A 26,908-nucleotide genomic window follows, 5' to 3' on the forward strand; every position below is an offset into this window, starting at 1 on the left:
ACCGTTTAGAAAAAAATTTATTTGAACATACGAAAGGACAATTTAGAGACCCCAATAAAATGGCCGAGTTCCTTTCCTCGGTGACGGGGCAAGGCTCACAGGTTTCCCCGACTGGCACCCGTGCTGTGGGTAAGCTTGTGATGCCAACGCTTCGGCGTGGAGCTCCCGGGCTGTGCAAGTGGCCTGTGTTTATCGGGGCCACAGCCCGTTCGCAGGGAGGGAAGCCAGGCGGGTGGACTGCAGACGCTGCTTCCCCGTCGGTGCCCCGACAGCGCAGGCTCAGAGCGTGTGTCTGCAATGACACACCAGGAGACACACAGGCCCACAGACGCCCGCACGGCTCCGCTGATGGCTGGACGTTTTTCCTTTCATCCATCCCACCTGGACGTTTACGAACGTGGCCGGGTAGCAGGTGCCTGGTTGGCGACGTCGCAGAACTTCTGCCCCAACACAGATCTGCCAGGGAGGAGGGTCGCCTGCCGCGCCCACTCCGAGGCCCTCTTCCCCGGGAAGGCTGCCTCCAAGCCAGGCGAGAAGGCACGGGCCGCTCGGCGGTCCTCGGGTCAGCCTAGCGGATGGGCCTGAATGGAAACGTCATGCCCGAGATGAAGGTGTGCCCGGGGTGTGTGGGCAGGGCGGGGTGGGCGGCGGGGTGGGCTGGCACGGCCCCGTAGCCCAGCGGGGGCGTGTGGATGTGGGGGTAGAAGCCGGGAGGGAGCGCCGCGTGGGGCGACTGCTGCACGGGGCCCGAGATCACCAGCTGGAGCAGGCTGCAAACACAGGAGAAGGGTTAGGACACGCCGGATCCACCTGACGCGGGGCGTCGGGCGGGCCCTTGGGACCTGGTACTCAGGGAGGCGGGGGAGAGAAGGCTGGCACACCCTGGTGACCCCCCCCCGGCTCCGCAAGCGCAGGGACAGGTGCCAGATCGGGCACAGGGCAGGAAGCTTTCCAGTCGGGGCAAACTGAGCCCAGGGAAGATGGGGGGTGGCTCCTGGCCAGGCAGCAGCGAGAAAAGGTGACCTGGAGGTGGCAGGAGCAGACTGGGGCCTGGAGAAAGGGGCCAGGCTGGGAAAAGACAGGACCCGCAGGCAACAAGGGGGAGGTCACAGAAGCTCCGGACGCAGCATCAGCGTCCGCGGCACGGCGACTAGGGCAGGTCAGCATCTGATTCAGCCTTAGGTGTCTACACCTCCGAGGGTCGTGACTGAGGCACCCCAGTGAAAATGACAGAAGGCCACACTCCTCAAAGGCATTTTTTTTTTTTCCGTCCTAGGGCTGCACCTGCAGCGTGTGGAAATTCCCAGGCTGGGGTCGAATCAGAACTGCAGCTGCAACACCGGATCTGAGCTGCGTCTGCACCTACGCCACAGCTCATGGCAACGCCTGATCCTTAACCCACTGAGGGAGGGCAGGGATCAAACCCTCGTCCTCACAGACATTCCAGGTCTTCTTTTTTTTTTTTGGTCTTGTTCTAGGCCACACTCGCAGCATGTGGAGATTCCCAGATTCCCAGGATAGGGGACTAATCGGAGCTGTAGCCACCGACCTACACCACAGCCATAGCAACACGGGAACCAAGCTGCCTCTGCGACTTACACCACAGCTCACGGCAACACCAGATCCTTAACCCACTGAGCGAGGCCAAGGACTGAACCCACAACCTCATGGTTCCTAGTCGGATTCGTTACCCACTGCGCCACAACGGGAACTCCCCTCCAGGTCTATTTTAATGACCAAGTCCTAAGTGAATTCCAAGCCATATGAAAGCTGGCATTTCACAGGACCGAGCTATCAAGAATCCTGTACTGGCTTGGACCCACTTTCAGGCCCCCTCCCGTCCCCTCTGCCCCCAGGAGCCTAAGTCCCCTCCCCCCAACCCACCCCCCTTTCGCCCACCCTGTGCCCCCGCCCTCACACTCCTCTCTGAGGTTCAGGACAGGACAGCCTGCCTGCGTCTCCCAGAAGCCTTCCTGCCTCCTGATTTCAATGCCACCTCCAACGCTGGTCCCTTCTGAGACTCCCCAAAGGGTTTCCGCTTATCAGTCTCGTCCTTTCTGGCGCCACTCTCCCCTCCCGGCATGATCGGCGTGTAACTTTCTCACCACCTCTAGCTTCTCCGGACTCAGCCTGAACTTAACCAACGCCGCTGGTTACGCCCCTTCGGGACAGAAGCTCCTCCGCAGCCCGGCCCGCCCCGCTGCTCCCCCGCCCCCTGCTGCGGACGCACTGGCTCCGCCCCCCCAGCCCCACCCAGGGCCACGGCTCTGGCTGGCTTCTGCGTCTCCAGTGTCTGTGCAGGCGGATCTCCCCACATCACCGAGTCCCACCTGCGGGGTCCCATTCATGCCCGCCACTCGCCCCTCGGCCTCCTTTCCCACGCCCTGCACCTGCCCCCTGCACCTGCCCTGCACGGCCGACGACTGCAGCTCCGAGACCGGGTAGGGGCGGGGTGGGAGGGCAAGGTCTTTGGCAGAGTGACCTTCACCCTTCCCCGCCTCCAAGTACAGAATCTGGTACCCGGGGCCCCCAGGAGGGGCTCGGGCACAAAACCCAGGCCTGAAGGAAGCTGGCGCCTTTTAGTGGCTCCAAGCTCCTCTGACTCCCTTTTCACTCACGTTGCTATATTTTAACTACTCTGGGTTAAAAAGCTCAATCAAATAAGCAGGCAAACAGGTCTAAGGAGGAAGCGGTGTGCAGGTAAAGTGTAGGGCGTATGTTCATTTGAACCCGCGCCCTGCCAGAGACAGAAGGGGTTTCAGCAAGTGTCCGGTCCAGGCGGGAAGATGATTAACACAAAAGAAACTATCACAAGCCAGAGAAGTATTCCAAGCGGCCTGGGCCACGCTCCCTCCCCAGGTCAGGGCCAGTCCGTCCCGGGGGCGGGGGGGGGGGGGCAGCACAGGCTCCTGGGGGTGGGGGAGCCCTTGGGGCTGTTAGAACTTCCAGAGGATTCCATGGGGACCCCCAGTTATAAGACTACGACGATAAAGGATTGACACCCTATCACGGTGTTGATGCCCTGAAAGCAGTAAACGTGGGATAAAAGCTGTGCTCCAAGAAGGAAAACATTATGAAGGGGTCACTGCAGGGAGGGGAGAGGCGCCACTGGCACAAATGATGAGCTCAAGTGCCCGGGGCTTTCTTAGAACCCAGGGGAAAAAAAAGACAGAAAAGGAGCAGCATGGGCTCCCCAGGGCGAGGTGGCCTCTGGACAAGCCATCCACCTTGCTGCCAGAATACCTCAAGGATGACACTCAGTGCCCCCAGGAACCACCTCGCCCCCGACTCCCATCACCTACCCAGAGGCTGCCCCGAGCTGCCCTTCCCCCGGAGCCCCACGCTGAGCTCCCGGCTGCAGCTCCTCTGCCGTCAGCCTGGGAGGTAGCATCTGGCCCATTTCTTGGCCTCAAAGGATGCTCAGCCTGCCACATCCACCCACACTCCCTGGCCCACACAGGGCTGGTGGGTTGGGCTCCAGGGGCTGGGAGCACACACAGTGCCATGGGCAGGTGGGCTTGCTCACCCTTTGTCCACATGGCCTGCCAACGCCAGCCCTGGAGCCCTGTCCCTGTTAAGCGACGTGACTCTGGAGAAAGAATATCACCCGACTAACTTGGCCATTTCACTCCTGTAAACGCTGCCCATGGGCACGCAGGGCAGGGGGCATGGACCTCTGCCTTCAGTTGTAAACACTTCCTCACACAGCCCCCCCAATCCCTATTTCTAGTGGACACGCAATGTTCCCACCCGCCAACAGGTCGCCACTAATTTACTGAGCAGCCCGAGGCTACAGGACGGTTAGGTTGCTTCCAGCTTTTTGCTATAATGATACAGCATTTGCAGGAAACATTCGGAGCACAAAGTCATATCGTTTTTGGCTGCTGCTTCTTTTTCTTTTTTTTTGGAGGGGGACACACCCACAGCATATGGAAGTTCCCGGGCCAGGGATCGAATCTCAGCCGCAGCTGCAACGTACATCTCAGCAACGTTGGATTATGAACCCACTGTGCCAGACTAGAAGCTCCCTTTTTCCTTCTTCTCAGATTCAATGAAATTAAGAGAAACTCCTGGAGTGTCCCCTGCGGCCCAGCGGGATTGGCTGCGTCTCTACAGCACCAGGACACAGATCTGACCCTCGGCCGGGCACAGAGGCTTAAAGAATCTGGCACGGGCGCAGCAGGTCGCAACTGTGGCTCAGAGCCTGGCCTGGGATTTCCATGTGCCTCGGAGCGCGGCAGAAAAAAGAAGGAAAACTCCTAAGATACACAAGTATCAGTAAAAGCGACAGCAGCTGACACCACACATCACGTTTTCCAGGCGCCTTCCATCTTTTTAGTCCATTCGCTCTCACCCAGGCCTACACCTGGGGTGGGGAAGGGGCCGGGAGCCCCGAGGCGGGTGCTATTATTTTCCCGCTTTTACAGAGAAAACAGGGAGAGCGGGGGATGAGGAACCTGCCCGAGGCCGGGTGGACAGGAAGGAGCAAGGCTGGAATTACCAGAAGCTGTGACCACACAGCCCCGCTTTTTACCGCTACTGTCCCTGCGCCCCCCAGTTTATGACAATAACCACCATTTATGGAGAGGGTCCTGTGCGACCCGGATAAAGAGCTTTGCAAGCACGGCCTCGGGGAACCCTCACTGCAACCCTTGCTGTCCCCATCTTACAAGGGGGACCGAGCCTCAGTGACAGGCGAAGAGACGGCCCCGGCGTCACAGCAAACCAGACGGAACCACGCTCGGAACCCAGTCTGATACCAAGGCGATGGCCTCACCGACACGCTGTGCCCAGCGCTGGCTCTCAAGGGTCTCCCTAAGGGCCCTGCAATCGCAATGCCACCAATGACGTGGGTGCACCTCCATCAGCCCGTCACACCAGCTGACACAGCGGTGACGGACACCAGGGTTCGCTCCGGCTTCTTCCTGGCCTCCTGGCAAGAGACCGCTTTTCCCACCTCTTTGATGCCTTCTCTGCTTGGACGTCCTCTCGCGTGGGTACGCTGTCCTATTCACCCCCCCCCCCCACTTCACCGTCAGGTTCTTAGGGGGCCCCCCCATATGCAGAAGCCATAGACCCTGCAAACCAGCTCTCCCCCAGGGAGCCAGGACCGGAGGCCATCCCGCCGGGCACCCCCAACCCCACCCGACGCCGGCCCGGCCAGCAATCCCAAGAGGACACTTACTTGTTATGGGGCAGCCTGGAGCACAAGGTTCTGAGGTCATCTGAAATCAAGGAGACCAGAGTAAGGAGCAGCCTGGAGACGAGGTGAGACGGTCCCTGACGCTCAAGGACCCGGGGAAGATGTGCGCCTCACGCTGCCTCTTCCCAGCATCATTTAGACACGGGTTCCCTTTTCCTTCAATTTTTGCTTTAACGAACTAGCCGCAAACAGAAGCCATGGCTTAGGGAAGGGGGCGGCTCCGTCGGCAAGGTGCCAGTCGGCTGGGCAAGGGCCCAGAGACAGCAGATCAGACGCCCAAGGCTGAGAGGGAAACCCATCACCAGGGGCCACGGCAGGGGGCCCCAGGCAATGCCTGGGAGCCAACAGTCAAAACACAACCACAATTGTGTCATAGCGCCAGCTCATTCTCCTAGGAGACGGCGAGCATGGAAATGCAGGAGAACCAAGGAGCCCTTAACACGGGTGAAGGGAATGGTTTATGCACTTACACACGTGCATCTCACTGTATGTAAATTATGCCTCAATTAAAAAAAAAAACTGCACAGAGTTCCCCTCGTAGCTCAGGGGTGAACGAACCTGACTAGCATCCATGAGGACACGGGTTCGATCCCTGGCCTCGCTCAGTGGGTTAAGGATCCGGCGTTGCCGTGAGCTATGGTGTAGGTCACAGGTACGGCCCGGATCCCTTGCTGCTGTGGCTGTGGTGTAGACTGGCGGCTACATTCCGATTCAACCCCTAGCCCAGGAACCTCCATGTGCTGCCGGTGCGGCCCTGAAAAGAAAAAAGACAAAAGCCAAAAAAAAAAAAAAGAAAGAAAGAAAAGAAAAACCATGCAGTAAAAGAAAAGATTCCAAAGAAGAAGGCTATTAAGCCATTATTATCCACACTCTGGAGGAGCCTCCGGGCCCGAGCGAGTGCGCCAGGAGGCACAGAGCCGCCGCGGCCACCTGCGATCTGTGACTCCCGCCCTCTCCCCGTGCTCACTAAGAGGAAAGATGTCTTAAAAGCAGCAGCAAACAGCATCTGTCCAGGAGCCCCTCTTTTCTTTCCGACACGTGGTGCTCTCCCCGCCCCCCGGGAGGCCCGCCTGCCGGCCCGGGACCACCCACCTCTTGTGCACAGCAGGGCTCCGGAGGCCATGGCCACCTGCAGAGCTTGTGCCAGCCGGTCCAGGGAGAGCTCGATCTCTTGGGAGGCGTTGAGGGGGTTCAGTTCATCCGCCAATCTGTTGATCTCCTCCACCAGCGGGACCATGTGGTCAAAGAGGATGAGCCCCAGGCGCCCGTACAGGTTCTTCTCGGTCAAGTGCACCTGCAGCATCATGAGGACCTGCAGGACGCTGAGGTGGAGCTTGGAGTACAAGAGGTGGGAGTCTCTGTCCATCCCCGCCGAGTCCTTCGTGACTTTGGCGGGGACGTGGCCGTTGGCTAAGGAGGGCTTCTTCTTCCGTTTATAAGCCAGAGGGGCCTTCACACACCAGCGGATCAATCCAGTGAGCGGGGTGAGCTCCAAAAATCCTATTGGGAGGTTGGCTGCAATTGGCGTGTTCAGAAAAGTGATGAGAATCAACCGCGGGTCCTCAAAAATCCAGGTGACAATCATTTCCAGCAAGTCCAACGGGGGGATGAGCTCATCTGCAAACCGAGAGGCGTCTGGTCAGCAGGGTTTTCAGCTGCGGGGACAGGAGCCGGGCGGCTGGCGGGGAGGGCGCCGGACCTCCCAGCCCACAGCGCTCACCTCTGACACCCGGGTTGCACCCCACTGTCCTCATCTGTTCTCTCTCCTTTCCCAGAACGCCCCCTCCGAGAGGCCGGGGTCCGACTCAGAGTGCGGGCCACGGTGCCAGGACTGCCCGGCCGCGGGAGGGCTTGAAAAATGGTGGTTAAATCAATAATTCCCTAGAACTCCAGTATGCCTTGAGGATCCTATGTTAATTAAATAAAAGTCCTTTTTTTTTTTTTTTTTTTTTTTTTGTCTTTTTGTGCAGTACATGAAGGTTCCCAGGTTAGGAGCTGAATCAGAGCTGCAGCTGCCGGCCTATACCACAGCCACAGCCACAGCCACGCCAGATCCGAGCCGCGTCTGCCATCTATGCCACAGCTCATGGCAACACGGGATCCTTAACCCACTGAGCGAGGCCAGGGATCAAACCTGAGCCCTCACGGATACTAGTCAGATTCGTGAACTGCTGAGCCATGACAGGAACTTCCACTTTTTTATTTTATTTTTTTCATGGCCACATCCACAGCACATGGAAGTTCCTGGACCAGGGACTGAGTCCTAAGCCACGACTTAGACCAAGTTTCGAACTGAGCTGGGACCTATGCCAGATCCTTCGACCCGCTGTGCTGGGCCTGGGGTGGAACCTGTGCCTCTGCAGAGACCCAAGCCACTGCAGCCAGATTCTTAACCCACTGCAGCACAGTGGGAACGCCAAAAGTTTACCTTTTCTGGCTGAAACTACTAGCACACTTGCTTCCCTTGTGAGGAGGTTTTGTCCCTGTGGCTAGGGTCTCCCCCACGGCATGGTGGCAGCTGTGGTGGCTGCGGGGAGCAGCTCAGGGTCCTGTCAACATCTGTCAGCTGCCACGATCCATCCCAGCCCCAAACCTGGAACCTCTGTCTAAGCAAAGCGGGGCCGCCTGTGACCCCTGAGACCGGGCACACTCTATGGCCAGACAGAGAACATTAATGCCAAACATAAACGCTGACACGGACTCCGAGTTTACGACGTGCCAGGCACGGGCGAAGCCCTTTACCCAGATTAACTCACTTAACCCTCAAACAACCTGTCTATTACACCAACGAGGAGGAAGGCGAGGCACAGCGATGTTAGGTAATTTCCTCTAGACTCATGGAAAGTGTGCAGCGGGGAGTTCCCGCTGCGGATCAGTGGTAATGAACCCGACTGTACATCCATGAGGATGCAGCTTCAATCCCTGGCCCCACTCAGTGGGCTAAGGATCCAGCGTTGCTGTGGCTGTGGTGTAGGCCGGTGGCTGAAGCTCCGATTAGACCCCTAGCCCTGGAACCTCCATATGCCACGGGTGTGGCCATAAAAGCAAAAAAAAAAAGGCATGTGGTGGGCCCAGATCTGACCCCAGCGGCTGGGCTCTTGGGCACTAGGCTGCACGGCCACCTGGGACCAGTGCGCACTGCCCTTAGGCTGGCTGTGTGCCCGGGACTGGGTCCCCAGCCTCCCATCTCAGGGCTGTGCACCCCTCGGCTCAGCTCATAAAAGTGCTTAAGGAGGATGGAGCCCCTCTGGGCTGCTGAGGCCCAGAGCCAAACATAAGGGGGGGAGGGGGGAGCGCCGAGTCAGGGCAGGGCCCCAGCTGCTCTTTCTCAGGACACACTGGCCTTTCTCCTGAGACCGTTTGGGGCTGAACCACCCCTCTCCCTTCGCTATGAAAGGACAGTGACAGGAGGCAGAAGTTGTCTCTGAGCTTTTCCTGGGAAATTACAGTGGTGACCGTGGCCCCTCGATTCCCCGAGATGTTTCTGTGTGGGCAACGCCCGTCTCAGGCCCATTCCTCTGGCACCCAGCCCCTCCCCGCGCCACACGTCTAAGCTGAGCCTGAGGCAGCGTGTGCACACGTGCTCTGTGTCCACATGTGCTCAAGTCCTCTGCACGATTCGGGCCAGAGAGGGTGCTGCTTCGTTAGGTGAGCTTCTTCCGTCATCATCTTGGGGACACAGACGCCCGAGGCATGTGCTCCTCTCGAAGCCCCAAGAGCAGTGGCAGCGGCCACGCTGACAGTGGACTCAGACCCGCCGTCTGAGCCTCCACTGGGCAGCCAGGGATTTCCGCATCTCCAAACACATCGAGTTGTGTGTACAGACACACACGTGCCGCTATCTGTATGTCAACCGTACCTCAGGAGAGTGGTGTCAAGACGAAAAAAATAAATCGGTGACATCTCCGACTGGCGATTGACTTAAGAGAAAAACGGCACGTCTCACGTCCATCCCAGCACGGGAGCGGGGTTCTCTAAACAGTACTGCCTCCCCCCAGGTGAGTTAAGCCATTCCCAACGGCAAGACCAATTTCTGTCCTTAACTGATGGCCTGCGAGGGCACCTTCTGCTATATGGGTTTAACGGGATCCTTCCTCCGGGGAAACAAAAGGCCTGAACACAGGTCCCAGCTCTTAGCGGCTCTCAGGAAGCCGGGCCGGACAGCGCGCTGCTGCTGCTGCTGCAAAAGGCAAGTACGTGATTCCACGTGGGCACGACACAACTCGAACGATCACGCTACGTCCATGCGAACTTTCTCAGAGAAGAAAAAGGTCTAGCGGCAAGGAAGGGGTTACAGAGGGAAGGCGACTCCAATGTCAGTGGGGTGCTGGTGGGAGCCGCTGCTGAGGGCTGAGCTGTCAGACCTGTCGGCCCTCTGAGCCCCTCTGAGCCCCTCCGAGCGCAGAGAAGGAGGAACCTGAACTAAAAAGCGGGCTTTGGGTCTGCCCTGCAGGGAGCGCTGCTCGCCAGGGTAAAAGGCCTGTAACTTCCCCACATGGAAAGCAAGGGCCGCTGCCCCGGGGCAGAGGCTGCACGGGCTGTGGGGGTCACACAAGGACACAGATGTAGAGGGACTCCGTGCTTGTCTGTGTTCCCTGGAACCACCCCCGGGGGAGGAGAGTGGGTGGGAGAGCCCAATGGGTGGGCTCGGAGACCCCTGCCCAATTCAACCAGGGCTGCTCGATTTGTACCCGTTTTCTTTTTGGGGGAGTCTGCAAAAAATATTCTGAGCAGGGGGCTCAGCTGCTGGACAGGCCCAAGGGACATGGGGTCTCCCAACTGAACGTGGCCTCCCGATGACCTCTCCCGGCATCAGGCTGAGGACATGACTCAGCAGGAATGAACTCAACTAGTATCAATGAGGACATGGGTTCGATCCCTGGCCTCGCTCAGTGGGTTAAGAGTCTGGTGTTGCCATGAGCTGTGGTGTAGGTCCCAGATGTGGCTGGGATCTGACGTTCTATGGCCGTGGTGGAGGCCAGCAGCTACCGCTCAGATTCGACCCCTGGCCTGGGAACCGCCATGTGCCATGGGGGCGGCCCTAGAGAAGACAAAAAACAAAACAAAACAAACATCACCAACAGTGGAACTGACACCAACGACGCCCAAGGTCTCCTGGAGAGAGCAACACACTCGGCCCGGGTAACATTGTTGCCACAAGCGTTTAACCTGAATCTTTCTTCAGGAAACAATCAGACAAACATAAGTGGAAGCACGTTTTGCAAGGTAAACATGAACTCTCAAAATACTTCAAGGTCATAGGGACCTTTTTAAATCTATGCTAGGGACTAAACGACCCAAGTGACTCGACAACCTTCGCTGACTGCATCCCAAATTCTCCGGATCCCTCAGGGGGCGGGCGGAAGCCGAGCAGGGAGATATGAGACACACTCAAGGAAATCTGAACACCGGCTAGAGAATTCCGTCAGCAAGTAACCTCTGAGATGTGAAAACGGCATCGTGGCTACGTGGGGAAACGCTCTCGGTCTTAGGAGACACACATTTAAGTACGTGGTGCACGAGATGGGCGACAAACTCAATAGTTCAGGGAAAAATCTTTGTGTGTGCGCCTAAGTGGGGACAGAAAAGGAGGAAAAGGGCAACAGAACACACGGCAAATGGGAAGAGCTGGTGAATCTCGGTGAGAGAGGGGTCTATCAAGGTTTGGTGCAATATTCTTGCAACTCTCCTGAGCTTTTGAAATTTTTCAAAATAAAACGTGAGGGATAAAAAAACAAGTCATGGAGTTCCTGTTGTGGCGCAGCGGAAACAAATCCGACTAGGAACCATGAGGTTGCGGGTTCAATCCCTGGCCTTGCTCCGTGGGTTAAGGATCCGGCGTTGCTATGAGCTGTGGTGTAGGTCGCAGACGTGACTTGGATCTGGTGTTGCTGTGGCTGTGGTGGAGGCCAGCGGCTACAGCTCCAATTACACCCCCAGCCTGGGAACCTCCATACGCCGCAGGTGTGGCCCTAAGAAGAAAAAAAAAAAGAAGCGAGTCATGTCTAGGGAGAGAGCCACCTCTCTCCCAGCTCCCAGTCCTTTGCTGTCTATCACCTGGACCATTCTGAGTCAGGCACATGGGATTGGCTAAGGAGAGGTCCCTACAGGCAAATTCCAGAAGTCCAGGTGGCCCACCCCTTCAGCTTTCGGCCTGAAATAAGCTACACATTTCAGAGAACAAAACACCCAAGTACCTGCTGGCTGGCAGAAATACACCTGGCAACCACCTGTCTGAAGCTTACCTGACGACAGGTCGTACAGCGCAGTGACTGAAGTTATGAACTGGCAGCAGAAGCGGGGGCTGGCACTGAATATCTGCTTCAGCGTCTGCACGGATCCCGGCACCAGGCAGCAGTAGTCGTCTACCAGGGCCCTGGCCAACCTCACGCAGTAGACCACGGGCGTCCGCTGCAAAGAAGCCACAGTCCACGTAACCACAGGTGTCCTGAGCCGAAGCGACCACCAGGGGTGGGCCGGCTAAAGCCCCCCCCACGCACCACCAAATCCAACCTTCCCCCTGTTTTTCTAATTTTTTATTTATTACTTTTTTTTTCTTTTTATGGCTGCACCTGCGGCATATGGAAGTTCCCAGGCTAGGGGTCGATTCAGAGCTTCAGCTGCCGGGCTACACCACAGCCACAGGAACACTGGATCCGAGTCGTGTCGGCGACCTACACCTCAGCACACAGCAACGCCGGATCCTTAACCCATGGAGCGAGGCCAGGGATCCAACCTGCATCCTCACAGACACTATGTCAGTCTCTTAACCCGCTGAGCCACAATGGGAACTCCTGATAAATAAAGGTTTATGGAAACAGGGCCCCAAGAGTTCCCGTCACGGCTCAGCGGAAGCGAATCTGACTAGTGTCCGTGAGGACGCGGGCTCGACCCCTGGATTTGTTCAGTGGGTCAAGGATCCTTTACTTTGAAGTTTACTTGCGAAAAATCATTCCCGGATTCCAGCAAAGAAAAGACAACTTTCATAATGGTGCCGGCAAGACTCTACAGGTAAAAATTAACAGTTGCTGCACCACTTTGATGGGGTTTAGGAGAGTCTGTGAATTATCATGAGACCTAGAGCAGTACTTTCTCAACTTGGCTCTCAATCTTCTCCCAGGATGGACTCTCTTAGTACTTTTGTTCCTTTTCACGGTTGCACCTGCAACATATGGCAGTTTCTGGGCTAGGAGTCTAATCGGAGCTACAGCCACGGCAAGGCCAGATCCAAGCCATGTCTGTGACCTACACCACGTCTGCGACCTACACCACAGCTCACAGCAATGCTGGATCCTCAACCCACTGAGGGAGGCAAGGGATCGAACCTGCAACCTCCTGGTTCCTAGTCGGATTCGTTAACCCCTGCGCCACGGCGGGAACTCCCCTTAATGCTTTTGATCCCTACAACCCCATCCTCTCCTTGTCCCTTCCTGCTCAGATGGCACTCTGCAGCCACACCTAACACCTGCTCAGGATGGCTAGTTCCGGGGCTGCAGCATGGCCTGCAGGGGAAACTGCAAGGGGGCATCAGGCCAGGCTGTTCATTCAGGCACCAGACCGGAGCCCCCCACCACCTTTCTCAGGAGGAAGCTGCAGCTCCAGATCCCAGTGGGGCAAACCCTGACCCAAACCACAAGTTCCTTTCCCGCTGTTCACATCTGCTTTCACTTTGCCAAAATGCCAGCACAACAGCATCCCAAGAAAGAAAGGGAAGAGGTTCCCACTGTGGCTCAGCAGAAACAAATCTGACTAGCACCCACGAGGTTCGATCCCCGGCCTCGCTCAGTGGGTTAAGGATCCAGAGCTGTCATGAGCTGTGGTGTAGGCCGGAGGCTACGGCTCCGATTCAACCCCTCGCCTGGGATCTTCCACATGCCTTGGGTACGGCGGCCCCCAAAAATAAATAAATTAATTAAATTAAAAATGTTTAAAGTTTGGAGTTCCCGTCGTGGCTCAGTGGTTAACAAATCCGACTAGGAACCATGAGGTTGCGGGTTCGATCCCTGCCCTTGCTCAGTGGGTTAAGGAGCCAGCGTTGCCATGAGCTGTGGTGTAGGTTGCAGAAGCGGCTCGGATTCCGCGTTGCTGTGGCTCTGGCATAGGCCTGTGGCTACAGCTCCGATTCCACCCCTAGCCTGGGAACCTCCATATGCCGCAGGAGCGGCCCTAGAAAAGGCAAAAAGACAAAAAAAAAGAAAAAAAAAAGTTTAAAGTTTAAAAAAGAAAGGGAAAATTATATGATGAATTACAAGATGCTAAACTTGACTTCAGGAGGTTGTCAAAGAACAGAGGTAACCTTTTTCTCCCCCTTGATCATTTTGAATTACTATTGGTTGGAAAAATTAGATTTAGACATCAAAGAGGGAACGCTCAATTGTCGAAACCATTATCTCGACACAGTCAAGAAGGAATTCTTGGGAGGTTCCACTGTGGTGTGTTAAGGACCTGGTGCTGCAGCTGCAGCTTGGATTCAATCCCTGGCCTGGCAAACTCCATATGCTTTGGATTCAGACGGAAAAAAAAAAAAAAAAGCTTTTTTTTTTAAACATTCCTTTTTTAATATTCTTTTCCATCACGGTCTCTCCCAGGAGACTGGATATACCCCCTGTGCTACACAGGGGGACCTTACTGTTGATCCATTCTAAATGTCTAGTTTGTATCCACTAACTCCCAACTCCCCGGCCATCCCACCCTCCTGCCTCCCACCCCTTGGCAACCACAAGTTCCCTTCTCTATGTGTGCAAGTCTGTTTCCGTTTCGTCAATTGGTTTATCTGGGCCATGTTTCAGACTCTACATGTAAGGGGTATCACAGGGAGAAAAATAATCTTGAGGTTAAATACAGCCCACAAGATCAATTCGGATGCCTCAGAAATCAGAATGGGGACAATCAAGCCACAGATTTTACTGATATTTACCTGTCCACTACAAAAAACAATATATATATACATATATAGGTACATGTATATATATGTGTGTGTGTGTGTGTATGTCTATATATGTTTTTATTTCTTTTGCCTACGCCCGCACATAGTATCTGGGCCAGGGATCAAACCTGCGCTATAGCAGGTCGTTCATCTGCTGAGCCACGAGGGATCTCTCGAATAACATTTACATAAACTGAAAAAACCCAAATGATTTCAAGTCCTTGGGAATGAAGCAGGTCTGAGAAACTGAATTAGTAAATTCTGTTAGCTTAGCTGAGGATGATATTAATCAACATTTTCGGTTAATAATTACTGTAAGTGGATTATCCATTTTTCAAAGATTTTCAGTAATGAAAAAGCAAAACATCTTCCAAAAAAACTATCTAATACAAAATCTACTATAAAAGTCCATTTTTCCTTTGATATTTAAAAACACTCTAGAAGCTCTTTTTTTTTTTTTTAATCAAAGTATAGTTGATGCAAAAGGTGCCAGTAGAAGGCTCTCATGCCCTCATCCATTAGAAGAGCCATCAGCTTTGTTAATAGCACCCTGAAACAATTCACACGCTTAGTCATCTAACCATAAAAAACAAGCAAACGAGTTCCCGTCATGGCTCAGCAGTAACGAACCCAACAGGACTCCTGAGGACGTGGGTTCAATCCCTGGCCTGCTCAGTGGACTGGGGGTCCAGGGTTGCCATGAGCTGTGGTGTACGTTGCAGACGCAGCTCCAATCCCCAGTTGCTGTGGCTGTGGTGTAGGCCGGCAGCAGTAGCCTGGGAACCTAGCCTGAGAACTTGACCCCTAGCCTGGGAACTTCTATATGCCACAGCTGCAGCCCTATAAGCTAAAAGCAAAACAAACAAACAAGCAATGTCACAATCTGACATATAATGATCCTTAAAAAAAAAAATCCTTTTTTTGAGGCTGCGTGCACAGCTGTTTCCGAAATCCTACCTTATTGTTTTCAACTAAGAAAAATAATTTGTCACTTGTTCTGAAGATGGAGCCTTTTAAAATTCACCTACCATTAAGAAACTACTGTTTTCCCAAGTATGGTGCTCACCTGTGAATATAGGTCTGGGTATCAGCAAACAGGGCAGTGAATCAAGGAGCTAACATGTGGAAATGGCCCCTCTAGAAATCCAATGAAGTTAAAAATCCTGATAGTAAACCCCTCCTCAGAGACCCTCAAGAGAAGAGACTCTATTTCTAGAGAAGTACCTGGAGCCAAGAGGCTGCACACTCCAACACTGGGATTCGACACACAGCCACTGCCATGGAGACCAGTTTTCCCAACAAGCTCATCCTGTTGTCATCGGCTTTGTTCCCTTGGGGGCTGAAAAGGGATGAGAAGATAATCTGCCGGACAGAATCCTTGGTTTGCTCCTGGAAATAATTGCACATGATTTCAAGAAGTTGGAGCTCCTGAAGCGAATTCAATCTCTGCAAAACAAATCCAGGAGAAGCGATGACACATTTAGCCAATCTGTTCACACAGTAAAAACACAAAATACGCTACTTTCCCCCGGGAATTGTTCACCTCTTTGAATCCCGGGTCCCCGGAGTGGAACTCTACTGTTAATCTCAGAGAATGTCACTCTATGTCATTACGCATCATCCTGGGGTGTTTTTTAGATGACCTACTGCGGCTTAAGATTCTCCGTAACAGGTCTTTAAAGTCTCTTCCTTTCAACACCAAAGAGCCATGGCTGTCACACGCCCCGCAAAACGGAGCAAGGCCAAGCGCGAGAACGGAGCCCCTGAGAGCAAGGGAGTGTGTGGTCTGGCCGATGCATGTCACCGGGAGGGGGAAAGGGAGCCGGGGTTGCTGATCCGGCCGCCCGCCGCACCTTGGGCTGCGCGCCGCGCTCCTTGGGCACCTGGAACACGAACTCCTCGAGCAGCTCCACGGGGCCCTTGTCCACGATGGGCAGCGGCGCGCTCTGCAGCTGGCTGCTAAAGTAGATGTCCAGGTGGTACAGCACCTCCTTGGCGGCGCTGAGCGCGTCGCGGCGCAGCAGCGAGTGACGGATGTCGCTCATGGTGCGGCCGCGGCGGCCCGGGGCGCCGGGAGCGCGTCGGGACTTCCGCCCCGGGCCCCGCGGTCGCGCCCGCCGCTGCGGAGACAAAGAGGTCGCGACCCGGACTCCGCCCGCCGACCCCGTGCCTGGGCCGCGGCGCCCGCCCGCCCGCCGCCACCCGCTCGGGCTTGCTCAGGGGGCCATCGCCGGCGCCGGCGGCCAGCGGGCGCCCCGGCGGTGCGACTGCGGCGCGACCGAGAGCACTGGGAACCCGCCGCCGCTGAGCCGAACGGCGGCGGAAGACCGAGCGCGGCGACGGCGGCCCGCAGGGGCCAAGCGAAGGCGGCGGCGAGGGCCCGCCCTCGGCAGGGCGCCACCTGGCGGCGCGGCCCGCGGGCGCGGAAGGGGCCGCCCTGCGCCTGGGTTCCGCGCCGCCCCGCCGAGCTGGGGTGCCACACCCACCAGTGAGGGCCCCGGGGTCTTATCGATCCCGACTCCCGCAAGAGCCGCCCGAAGCTCCCCTGGCTTCCTCTGCCTGGGGTTCAAAGCATGTGACTGCAGCGAGCTTTTCCAAGGACAGGGATGGGCAGCAGGGCCCTGGCTCAGGCCTCAGCCACTCGTCTTAAAGGTGAAGATTGCATCTCCTCTGAACTCACAGGGCTGCAGTGACAGATAAGGCAGCCTATCACAGAGTCGCTATTCCCCAGTCCCCTCCAGAGGCCCGGCCTAGCCTGGGAGAGCCATGGGAATCAGGTGTCCTGCTCCTGAAGACTAAGACCGGAAAACCTAAAAACCCTCGGCACTTTGTATGAATCTCTTCCTGCCTTCATCCTCTGCAATCAATTCACTGGATGCTTAGCATGGGATTTTAAAAACAGGGCGGAAATTACGTGAATGTGGCCGCAAGAGGCCAGTGGAGGGCGAGCAAGAAGCCACAGGAATATGCCTTCTGTGAAAGCCCATTGTGGCCTGAGGGTGGGCCTACGTGAGGATGCTGGATGTGGTTAAGATAAAAAGAGTCTAGGGGTGGGGGGGAGCCGAGGCCTTTCCCTGGGAAAGACGGAAAGGACATCAAAGAGGGTGCAGCCAAGAGCACCTCCAAGGCACTGAGGGCCTCCGGCCTGTCAGGGGACACAGCCCTAAGGCTCCTCCTGTCCAGGAGCCCAGCAGACCAGGGTCAGCTGGAACCTCTGAGAAGCCAGTGTTGATCCCCTTGGCACCAGGACTTCAGGGATGCTCCTATCCATCTGGCTGAGTGAGCAGAGGGTAAGCAAGGGGCATTTCTGCCACAGGATTTATCAGCCTGGCACCTGGCAGGGATGGAGCCCTCAGTGGACACTAGTTTTCTCCTCCCCTCCTTAGCCACTGAAAGCCGATTCCTAAGTATAGCAGAAACGAGAAAAAAAAAAACCCAAAAACCAATGCTTAGAAAGTCAGCATACATATGTATAAATAATGTAGACTATATTTAAAAGGCAGTAACACTCTCCCACCCACCCCCCTTTTTTTTCCACTTTTCAGGGCCGCACCTGTGGCATATGGAAGTTCGCAGGCTAGGGGTCCAATCGGAGCTGTAGCCACCGGCCTACACCACAGTCACAGCAACGCCAGGTCTGAGCCGTGTCTTCAACCTACACCACAGCTCACGGCAACGCCGGATCCTTAACCCACTGAGCGAGGCCAGGGACCGAACCCACCAGCTCAGGGATGTTAGTTGGGTTCGTTAACCACTGAGCCACGAAGGGAACGCCACTCTTCCCATTCTTATTTCTTCTTTCTTTCATAATGTGCAGCAGCAGGTAGAAAGATCTCCTGAAGGTTGCTCCAAAGCCCACGGCAGTACGCGTTCCGGTAAACCCGGGGCTCTGCTGATGGGGTCTGGGCCGCGTGGGGGCAATGCTGGCACCAGGCCCGGTCGCCTCGGTACCACTCGTTAGTGGTCTGGTTGGTGGCAGCCAGGTAGAGAGCAAAGCACAGGTAGCCCCCCAGGAGGAAGCTCAGCACCAGGACAAAGCCCAAAAGGAAGACGATCCTCGGGAAGGTCAGGAACAGGTACTGGGGACGAAGAGGAAGCAGCATGTTAGGCAGCGAGGCTGTGACACGCGGCAGGGCCAGCACCCACCCGCCACGGTCTGATCCACACATCTGCTCCCCAGCTCCACCTCCGTACACATCCGACCCAGCGACCGCAAGTCAGAACCATCAACGGCCCAGCAAGAAATCCTACTACGTACAGGAGTCTCACGTGGGATAAGTGCAGTATGTACGGAGAAGGAAATGGGAAAGGCAGCATACTCAGGAGACGGTGCTCTGCCAGTTAGCTGTTTACAGAGTAAACCGAGAAATAAACGTTGATCTTAGGTCAAGCGTTAACATGAATTCCAGGTGGACAGAAGAGATCATTTTCTCTGAAAACCATCTGACCACAGAAATATGGGGACAGGGGTATTCACTGTAGCACTGATTTTGTGTGTGTGTGTGCTTTGTCTCTTTAGGGCCACACCCACGGCATTTGGAGGTTCCCAGGCTAGGGGTCCAATCAGAGCTGTAGCTGCCAGCCTACACCACGGCCACAGCAACACAGGAGCCGAGCCCAATCTGCGACCTACACCACAGCTCAGGGCAACTCTGGATCCTTAACCCATTGAGTGAGGCCAGGGATCGAACCCACAACCTCATGGATACTAGTTGGGTTCGTTAACCACAATGGGAACTCCCACTGTAGCACTGATTTTTTTTTTTTTTTTTTTTTGCCTTTTCGAGGGCCGCTTCCCGCGGCATATGGAGGTTCCTAGGCTAGGGGTCGAATCAGAGCTGTAGCCACCGGCCTACGCCAGAGCCACAGCAACATGGGATCAGAGCCGCATCTGCAACCTACACCACAGCTCAAAGCAACGCCGGATCCTTAAACCACTGAGCAAGGCCAGGGATCGAACCCGCAACCTCATGGTTCCTAGGCAGATTCGTTAACCACTGCGCCACGACGGGAACTCCTGTAGCACTGATTTTAATACTCCCTCTTTCTGAAAGAAACAAGTTTAATACCCGTCTATGGAGTGGCACCATCACGGTGCAGTGGAAATGAATCTGACTAGGAAACATGAAGTTGCAGGTTCGATCCCTGGCCTCGCTCAGTGGGTGAAGGATTCGGTGTTGCTGTGAGCTATGGTGTAGGTCACAGAGGCGGCTCAGATCCTTCATTGTTGTGGCTGTGGTGCTGGCCAGCAGCTGTAGCTCCGATTGGACCCCTAGCCTGGTAACCTCCATATGCTGCAGGTGCGGCCCTAAAAAGCAAAAAAAAAAAAAAAAAAAAAAAAAAAATCCATCCACGAGGAAGAGAAAGACGCTGGACAGTCATATGATGGAACAATAAGGAGACATTACAATGAGCTCAATGTCTATGTACTAATGTGGGAAAGATGTTGGTGATATATTGCCCAATGAGAAAGACAAGATGCAAAAAATCACCATGGAATCCTATTTATATAAAAACAAAAGAAATTCAATGAAGGCGTATGGTATATATACACAGAAGGGAAAAAGCATGAAATACACACACCAAACTATAGGAACGGTTGCCTCTGGGGAGTGAAACTGTGGGAGGGGAGAGCCATCACTCCCAGCTTTCACTTCAGTGGTTTTGCAAAATGTTTTCAAGTTTCTTTTTCCCCAGCTTTACTGAGATGTAACTGACATATAATATTGCGCAAGTTCAAGGTGTACCACATACCACATAAGGACGGTGTATCAGCTCATTAGTTAACACACCTGTCACCTTACAGAGTTACAATTTGCGTATGTGTGTCTGGTGAGAGTGCTTAGGAGCAACTGTGGAATAGACAGCAAGCGCTGGTAACTATGTTGCGGTGCTGTGAGTTACCTGCCGGGACTCCAGGACTCACTCACCTTCCCGCGGGACTCTGTCCCCTCTGACTGCCTTTACTTATTTTTCCCATTGCGCCTCCTCCCCCCCATTTCATTTTAAACTGTTCTGGACCCCTTGCTTTTTTTTTTTTTTTTTTTTTTTTTTTTTGCTTTTTAGGGCCACACTTGAGGCATATGGAGATTCCCAGGCTAGGGGTTGCATTGGAGCTACAGCTGCCAGCCTACGCCACAGCCACGGCATCAGATCCGAGCCACGTCTGAGACCTACACCACAGCTCACGGCAATGCCGGATCCTTACCCCACTGAGCGAGGCCAGGGATCGACCCGCCAGCTCACGGTTCCTAGTCAGATTCGTTTCCCCTGCACCACAATGGGAACTCCCACTTGGATTTTTACAAACCATTTTTTATGACAGACAAAATAAAGATGTTTGAAAGAGTTCAGTATTTTTTAAAGTTAGCAAAAGAAAAGCAGATATTTACCAAAATTATTTATTTATTTAGCCTTTTCTAGGGCTGCTCCCACAGCATATAGAGCTTCCCAGGCTAGGGGTCCAGTTGGAGCTGTTGCCACTGGCCTATGCCAGAGCCACAGCAACTCGGGATCCGAGCTGCGTCTGTGACCCGCACCACAACTCACGGCAATGCCAGATCCTTAACCCACTGAGCAAAGCCAGGGGTCGAACCCACAACCTCATGATTCCTAGTCGGATTTGTTAACCACTGAGCCATGACGGGAATTCCACCAAAATTCTTGATGGGGGCGTATTTTCTAACTGAAGTTACAAAGAGAAGAGATGTGATGAGGAAAAATGTCTAAATATTTTTATACAAACAAAGAGACACACAAATAGAAAACAGAACAAGAAAGAACTACCATTACAATATAGACTTTCGATCAAAAGTTATCCTAATATCAAATAGATAAACAAAAGATATAACTCATGGAGTTCCTGTCATGGCGCAGAGGTGAACGGATCCGACTAGGAACCATGAGGTTGCGGGTTCGATCCCTGGCCTTGCTCCGTGGGTTAAGGATCCGGCGTTGCCGTGAGCTGTGGTGTGGGTCACAGATGCGGCTCAGATCCCGCATTGCTGTGGCTCTGGCGTAGGCTGGCAGCTACAGCTCCGATTCAACCCCTAGCCTGGGAACCTCCATGTGCCGTGGGAGTGGCCCTAGAAAAGGCAAAAAGACAAAAAGAAAAAAAAAAGACATAACTCACAAATAAGTGACAAAGAAAGTAATCAAAAGCAAAGAAGGGAGTTCTTGCTGTGGCACAGTGGGTTAAGAATCAGGTCGCTGGTGCGGTGCAGGTTCAGTCCCTGGCCCAGTGCAGTGAGTTAAAGGATCCAGGGTTGCTGTACCGTGGTGTATGTTGCAGCTGCAGTGAGGATTCAATCCCTGGCCCAGGAAATTCCATTGTGCTGCAGGTACAGCCATTTAAAAAAAATAATAAGAGTTTTAAAAAGATGCAGGTTTTAAGACTATTGTATGTTTTCCTATATGAAGACAATATCCTTCAGTTCCTATATTCTAAGTGCTTTTCTTACAATGGGGGTTGAATTTTGTGAAAGGCTTTTTATTTTTATTTATTTATTTTATCTTTGTTTTTTGCCTTTTCTGGGGCTGCTCCTGTGGCATATGGGAGGTTCCCAGGCTAGGGGTCTAATCGGAGCTATTGCTGCCGGCCTACACCACAGCCACAGCAATGCGGGATCCTAGCTGTGTCTGCAAACCACACCACAGCTCACGGCAACGCCGGATCCTTAACCCACGGAGCGAGGCCAGGGATCGAACCCGCAACCTCATGGTTCCTAGTCGGATTCGTTCACCACTGTGCCACGGCGGGAACTCCAAGGCTCTTTAGCATCTAGAGAAACAGTCATGGCATTGTTCCTTATACTTAATAACGCTGTATAAAGTATTCAATGATTTCCCAATGCTGAACCAAACCTGCATTCAGGTAATGCATCCCAATTGCTCATTTTACTTTCTTTGAAACAAAAAAGAAACAAACAAAAAAACCACTAAAGGAGCTATATAACAAAAAGACTGCTCATAAACAACTGGCTATAAATGAAATAGAAATCTCATATCAATCAAATGAGTCTTAAAAAAAAAGGCTTCAGCTTTTACATTATGGTAAATTAATTTTTGAAAAGCTGTCAAAACAATTCAATAAGCAAAAAATAGCCTTTTCAATAAATGATACTGAAACAACTGGATATCCACAAACTAAAGAATAAAGGTGTAACCCTACCTAACACAATATGTAAAAAGTCACTCAGCATGAACAAAGACCTAAATGTAAGAGCTAAAATTATAAAACACTTTGAGAATATTTAACTGTAACTCTTCATGATCTTGGATTAAGCAATCATTTCCTGGCTATGACACTAACACAAAAGCAACAAGAAATAAACTGAACATCAAAATTAAAAATTTCTGTGTTTCAAAGAAAACTAACCAAGAAATGAAAAGACAACAAACAGAATGGGAGAAATATTTGTAAGTCACGTACCTGATAAGGGCCAAGTGTCCAGAATATAAAAAGAGCTCTTGAAGTTCCTGTCATGGTGCAGTGGAAATGAATCCAACTAGGAACCATGAAGTTGTAGGTTCAATCCCTGGCCTTGCTCAGGGGGTTGGGGATCCGGCATTGCCGTGAGCTGTGGTGTGGGTTGCAGACTCGGCTTGGATCTGGCATTGTTGTGGCTGTGGCACAGGCTGGCGGCTATAGCTCTGATTCGACCCCTAGCCTGGGAACCTCCATGTGCCGCAGGTACAGCCCTAGAAAAGACATACACACAAAAAGTGAGCTTTTTCTTCTCCAAAGAAGATATACTAACGGCCAATAAAAACAGGAAAAAAAGCTCAACATCATTAGTCATTAGGACAAATGCAGAGCAAACCACAATAAGGTATCGCTTCATGCCCATAAAATGGCTATAGTCAAAAAAAAAAAAAACCAGATAATAAGTATTGATAAGGATGTGGAGAAATTAGAACCTTCATAAATTGCTGGTGGGGATGCAAAAGATGCAAATGTTTTGGAAATCAGCCAGGTAATTCCTCAATGATTACAACGGAATATTATTTAGCCATAAAAAGGAATGTAGTACTGATTCATGCTACAACATAAATGAGCTTTGAACATATGTTAAGTGAAAGAAACCAGCTCAAAGGCTACACAGTGTATGACTCCATTTATGTAAATGCCCAGAAAAGGTAAATCCATGCAGACAGAAAGTAAATTAGTGGTTGCCAGGGTCTAGGTTAAAAGGGAGGAGGAGTGACTGACTGATAATGAAAAATAGTGTCATTTGGGGATGATAAGATGTTCTGAAATTAGGCAGTGGGGATGGTTACATGACTATGTGGATATATTAAAACCACTGAATTTTTTTTTTTAGGCCGCACTCGTGGCATATGGAAGTTCCCAGGTTAGGGACTGAATCTAAGCCTCAGCTGCAACCTACGCTACAGCTGTGGCAATGCCAGATCCTTAATCCAGTATGCCAGGCCAGGGATGGAACTGCCGCCTCTGCAGCACCATGAGCCACCACAGAGACAATACCAGGTCCTTAACCCAGCAGGCCACAGTGGGAACTCCAAAAACCACAGGATTTTATGGTATGAGAATTACATAGCAACTTTTTAAAATTATATATGAATTTTTTCTAAAGGAATGCCCTCATTTGTTTTCACTGAGAAGACAAATGTCCTTTTTCCATTTTTTTTTTCTTTTTAGGGCCACACTGCAACATATGGAAGTTTCCAAGCCAGGGTCGAACTGGAGCTGCAGCTGCCAACCTATATGACAGCCACAGCAATGGAGAACTTGAGCCGTGTCTGCGACCTACACCACAGCTCATGACAATGCCGGATCCTTAACCCACTGAGCAAGGCCAGGGATTGAACCCACGTCCTCATGGATACTAGTCAGGTTCATTAGCACTGAGCCACAACGAGAAGTCCGTTTTCCAGTTCTGAAACCTGACCTCAGAAACATACAGCCCACAACACAATTACCTGATAATTAATTACCTGAACAAGAAAGACAGTGTCGACAACCTGCGAGCGTCCGAGGTCATCGATGTAAGTCTCCAGGTACAAGTCTGACCCCATCACCAACCGGACCAGAAACACGGTGCTCACCACGGCCATGGTGGCAGCCGAGGCCGTCAATGTCAAGAGGTAGAAGAGGAAGTACCTGGTGTTCCAGGCCCCGATGCAATTGTTCACCCACACACAGTGGTGGTCAAAACGGTGCACGCACCGGTTACACACACCTGCAAAGAAACGGGGCCGGGGGCGGGGGGGGGGGGGGGAAGCTGCGAGCTGACTCCTGATAACAGCCCCAGGCAGACCTAGAGGGGGTCCCACCAACGGACACCAGCAGCACGAGCTAAGGAAACAGTGGCTGCTACCAGCACACTCTCAGAACTGCAGGGTCCAATACAGAAGCCCCAGGCCACCTGAAATGTGGCTACAAGAAAAGCCTGGACGAATACTTTGTGATATTTATAATTTCAGAGCTGTTTTTCCACGTATGTGATCCTCCAGTGAGTTCACTAACATTGAGATGACAGTAGTGAGTGAACTCACCTTGGAAGGACATAATTTTAATACTGATGCTTTTGCTTAAAGTCAAATCACTTTTTCTGACAAAGATGAACATTATGTCAATGCAGATGTGGATACTAAAGGAAAATGATCTTTCAGTACTGATTTAGCCACTGAAAAAGTTTTAAGAACGTCTAAAAGAGCTTGGTTATGTGAATCTGCTCTTCCAACTGTAAAGTGTATGCAACCTAAATACAGATCAAGTATTTCCAATAAAAACTCAGTGTCTCGGAGTTCCCGCTGTGGCGCAAGGGAAACGAATCCAACTTGTAAGCATGAGGTTGCGGGTTTGATCCCTGGCCTTGCTCAGTGGGTTGGGGATCCTGCATTGCTGTGAGCTGTGACATAGGTTACAGACACAGCCCGGATTCTGCATTGCTGTGACTGTGGTGTAGGCTGGCAGCTGTGGCTCCAATTCGACCCCTAGCCTGGGAACCTCCATATGCCGCCAGTGCAGCCCTAAAAAAGAGATAAAAAAACCCCACAGAATTTAGTGTCCTAATTGAGTTGTGCTGTAAATATAAGATACATACAGAATTTCAAGGAATTATATGAAAAAGGAATATAAACTATCCATTGAACTATATTTTTACATTGCTAATGTTAAAATGGTATTTCAAATAGGTTAAACAAAACACATAATTAAAATTAATTTTGCCTATCTTTTACTTTTGCAATGTGGCTACTCAAAAATTTTAAATCACACATGTGGCTCGTTTCTCTTGGACAGGACTAATCCAGAATCTTGTCCACTCTGCAAAGCAGTAGCCCCTAGCATGACTAAAGTCTGCAACCACAACACCCCACAGAAACATCTCTTGGGTAGCAAGCTCTCCATGTGGCCAAAGGCGGGCTGTTTGACCCAGAGCCAAAGGTTGCCCACTATACAAGAACATAAGGCTTCACCTCCAGGCACCTCAAACCACTATCTAGCCCCTACTGGCAGTGGCCGCCTCATGTCTGGGGGTCAAAGGGCCCTGCTCCTGGATTTACGTAGCATTCCCTCGCAGACAAAGCCCACGTGTCTGCCGTGCGAGGGCAGAGCTGGAGCGGCCAGAGCCGGACTCACTGCAGTGCTTGGATCGTGCTGGTTTCCTCAAATCGCAAGTAGAGCAGCTCACGTTCTTCGGGAACATCACTTCATCAAATTCGTAAACCTGAAGAAACACTGATTCATTTTCTTTTGTTACTGTACCTGCAAAAAGGAAGGACAAAAGTCAGTTCTGAGCAATACAGTGGACGGGATGTTCAAACAATCTGTCCTGGGAGTTCCCGTCGTGGCGCAGTGGTTAACGAATCCGACTAGGAACCATGAGGTTGCGGGTTCGGTCCCTGCCCTTGCTCAGTGGGTTAAGGAGCCAGCGTTGCCGTGAGCTGTGGTGTAGGTCGCAGATGCGGCTCGGATCCTGCGTTGCTGTGGCTCTGGCGTAGGCCGGTGTCTACAGCTCCATTTCGACCCCTAGCCTGGGAACCTCCATGTGCCGGGGGTGCAGCCCTAGAAAAGACCAAAAAAAAAAAAAAAAAAAAAATCTGTCAAAACACAATGACAATGGCTACATTTAATTCATTTGTTATTAAATGATTCAGCAATGCTTGCTGAATAGATTTTCTTTTTCCCATTTGATGTTCTTGCCTCCCTTGTCAAAGATTAATTGACCATAGGTGTCAGGGTTTATTTCCGGGTTCTCTATTCTGTTCCATTGGTCTGTCTGTCTGTTTTGATACCAGTACCACGCTGTTTTGATGACTGTGGCTTTGTAGTATTTCTTGAAGTCTGGGAGAGTTATGCCTCCTGCTTGGTTTTTGTTTCTCAGGATTGTTTTGGCGATTCTGGGTCTTTTGTTGTTCCATATAAATGTTTGGATTGTTTGTTCTAGTTCTGTGAAAAATGTCCTGGGTAATTTGATAGGGATTGCATTGAATCTGTAGATTGCTTTGGGTAGTATGGCCATTTTTACAATATTGATTTTCCCAATCCAGGAACATGGAATATCTTTCCATTTTTTACATCTTCCTTGATTTGATTAAAGTTTTATAGTTCTCGGCATATAGGTCCTTTACCTCCTTGGTCAGGTGTATTCCGAGGTATTTGATTTTGTGAGGTGCAATTTTAAAAGGTATCGTATTTTTGTATTCCTTTTCTAATATTTCATTGCTGGTATACAGAAATGCAACTGGCTTCTGAATGTTCATCTTATAGCCTGCTACTTTGCTGAATTTATTAATCAGTTCAAGTAGTTTTG

The 26,908-nt window shown here is 52.3% G+C and overlaps 1 protein-coding gene and 1 long non-coding RNA gene across 25 annotated transcripts in view; both read right to left on the reverse strand.

Moving 5' to 3' along the window:
* Positions 1-18,137, reverse strand: INTS15 (integrator complex subunit 15). Of its 4 annotated transcripts, none has more exons than XM_085016553.1 (6): positions 17,683-18,137; positions 15,354-15,575; positions 11,449-11,614; positions 6,296-6,820; positions 5,186-5,225; positions 1-770 (listed from the first exon to the last, which is right to left on the reverse strand). In XM_085016553.1, exons 1-6 carry the CDS (start codon positions 17,689-17,691, stop codon positions 569-571), a joined length of 1,164 nt encoding a protein of 387 aa, XP_084872679.1. In that variant the 5' UTR covers positions 17,692-18,137; the 3' UTR covers positions 1-568. The 4 variants fall into 4 exon arrangements, with proteins under 4 accessions (XP_084872679.1, XP_020941732.2, XP_020941733.2 ...); XM_021086073.2 differs by lacking the exon at positions 17,683-18,137 and adding an exon at positions 15,983-16,464; XM_021086074.2 differs by lacking the exon at positions 17,683-18,137 and adding an exon at positions 15,673-16,253.
* Positions 17,597-26,908, reverse strand: part of LOC102164641 (zDHHC palmitoyltransferase 4) — a 15,398-nt gene continuing 6,086 nt past the window's right edge. For 12 of the 21 annotated variants that reach the window (XR_014840079.1, XR_014840089.1, XR_014840088.1 and 9 more), the window contains 3 exons: positions 25,735-25,860; positions 24,087-24,331; positions 17,597-18,208 (listed from right to left, as the gene is read on the reverse strand). This is a non-coding gene — a long non-coding RNA (zDHHC palmitoyltransferase 4). Of the gene's footprint in view, positions 18,209-18,387; positions 18,475-24,086; positions 24,332-25,734; positions 25,861-26,908 lie in introns of all 21 variants that reach the window. The other 9 variants (XR_014840084.1, XR_014840076.1, XR_014840081.1 and 6 more) reach the window with 1 other exon arrangement.

The sequence above is a fragment of the Sus scrofa genome, chromosome 3, assembly GCF_054392235.1.
Source record: "Sus scrofa isolate SSC_HxYL_T2T_F1_AM1 chromosome 3, Sscrofa_HxYL_maternal_Yorkshire_Landrace_v2.0, whole genome shotgun sequence".
Classification (NCBI taxonomy): Eukaryota; Metazoa; Chordata; class Mammalia; order Artiodactyla; family Suidae; genus Sus; species Sus scrofa.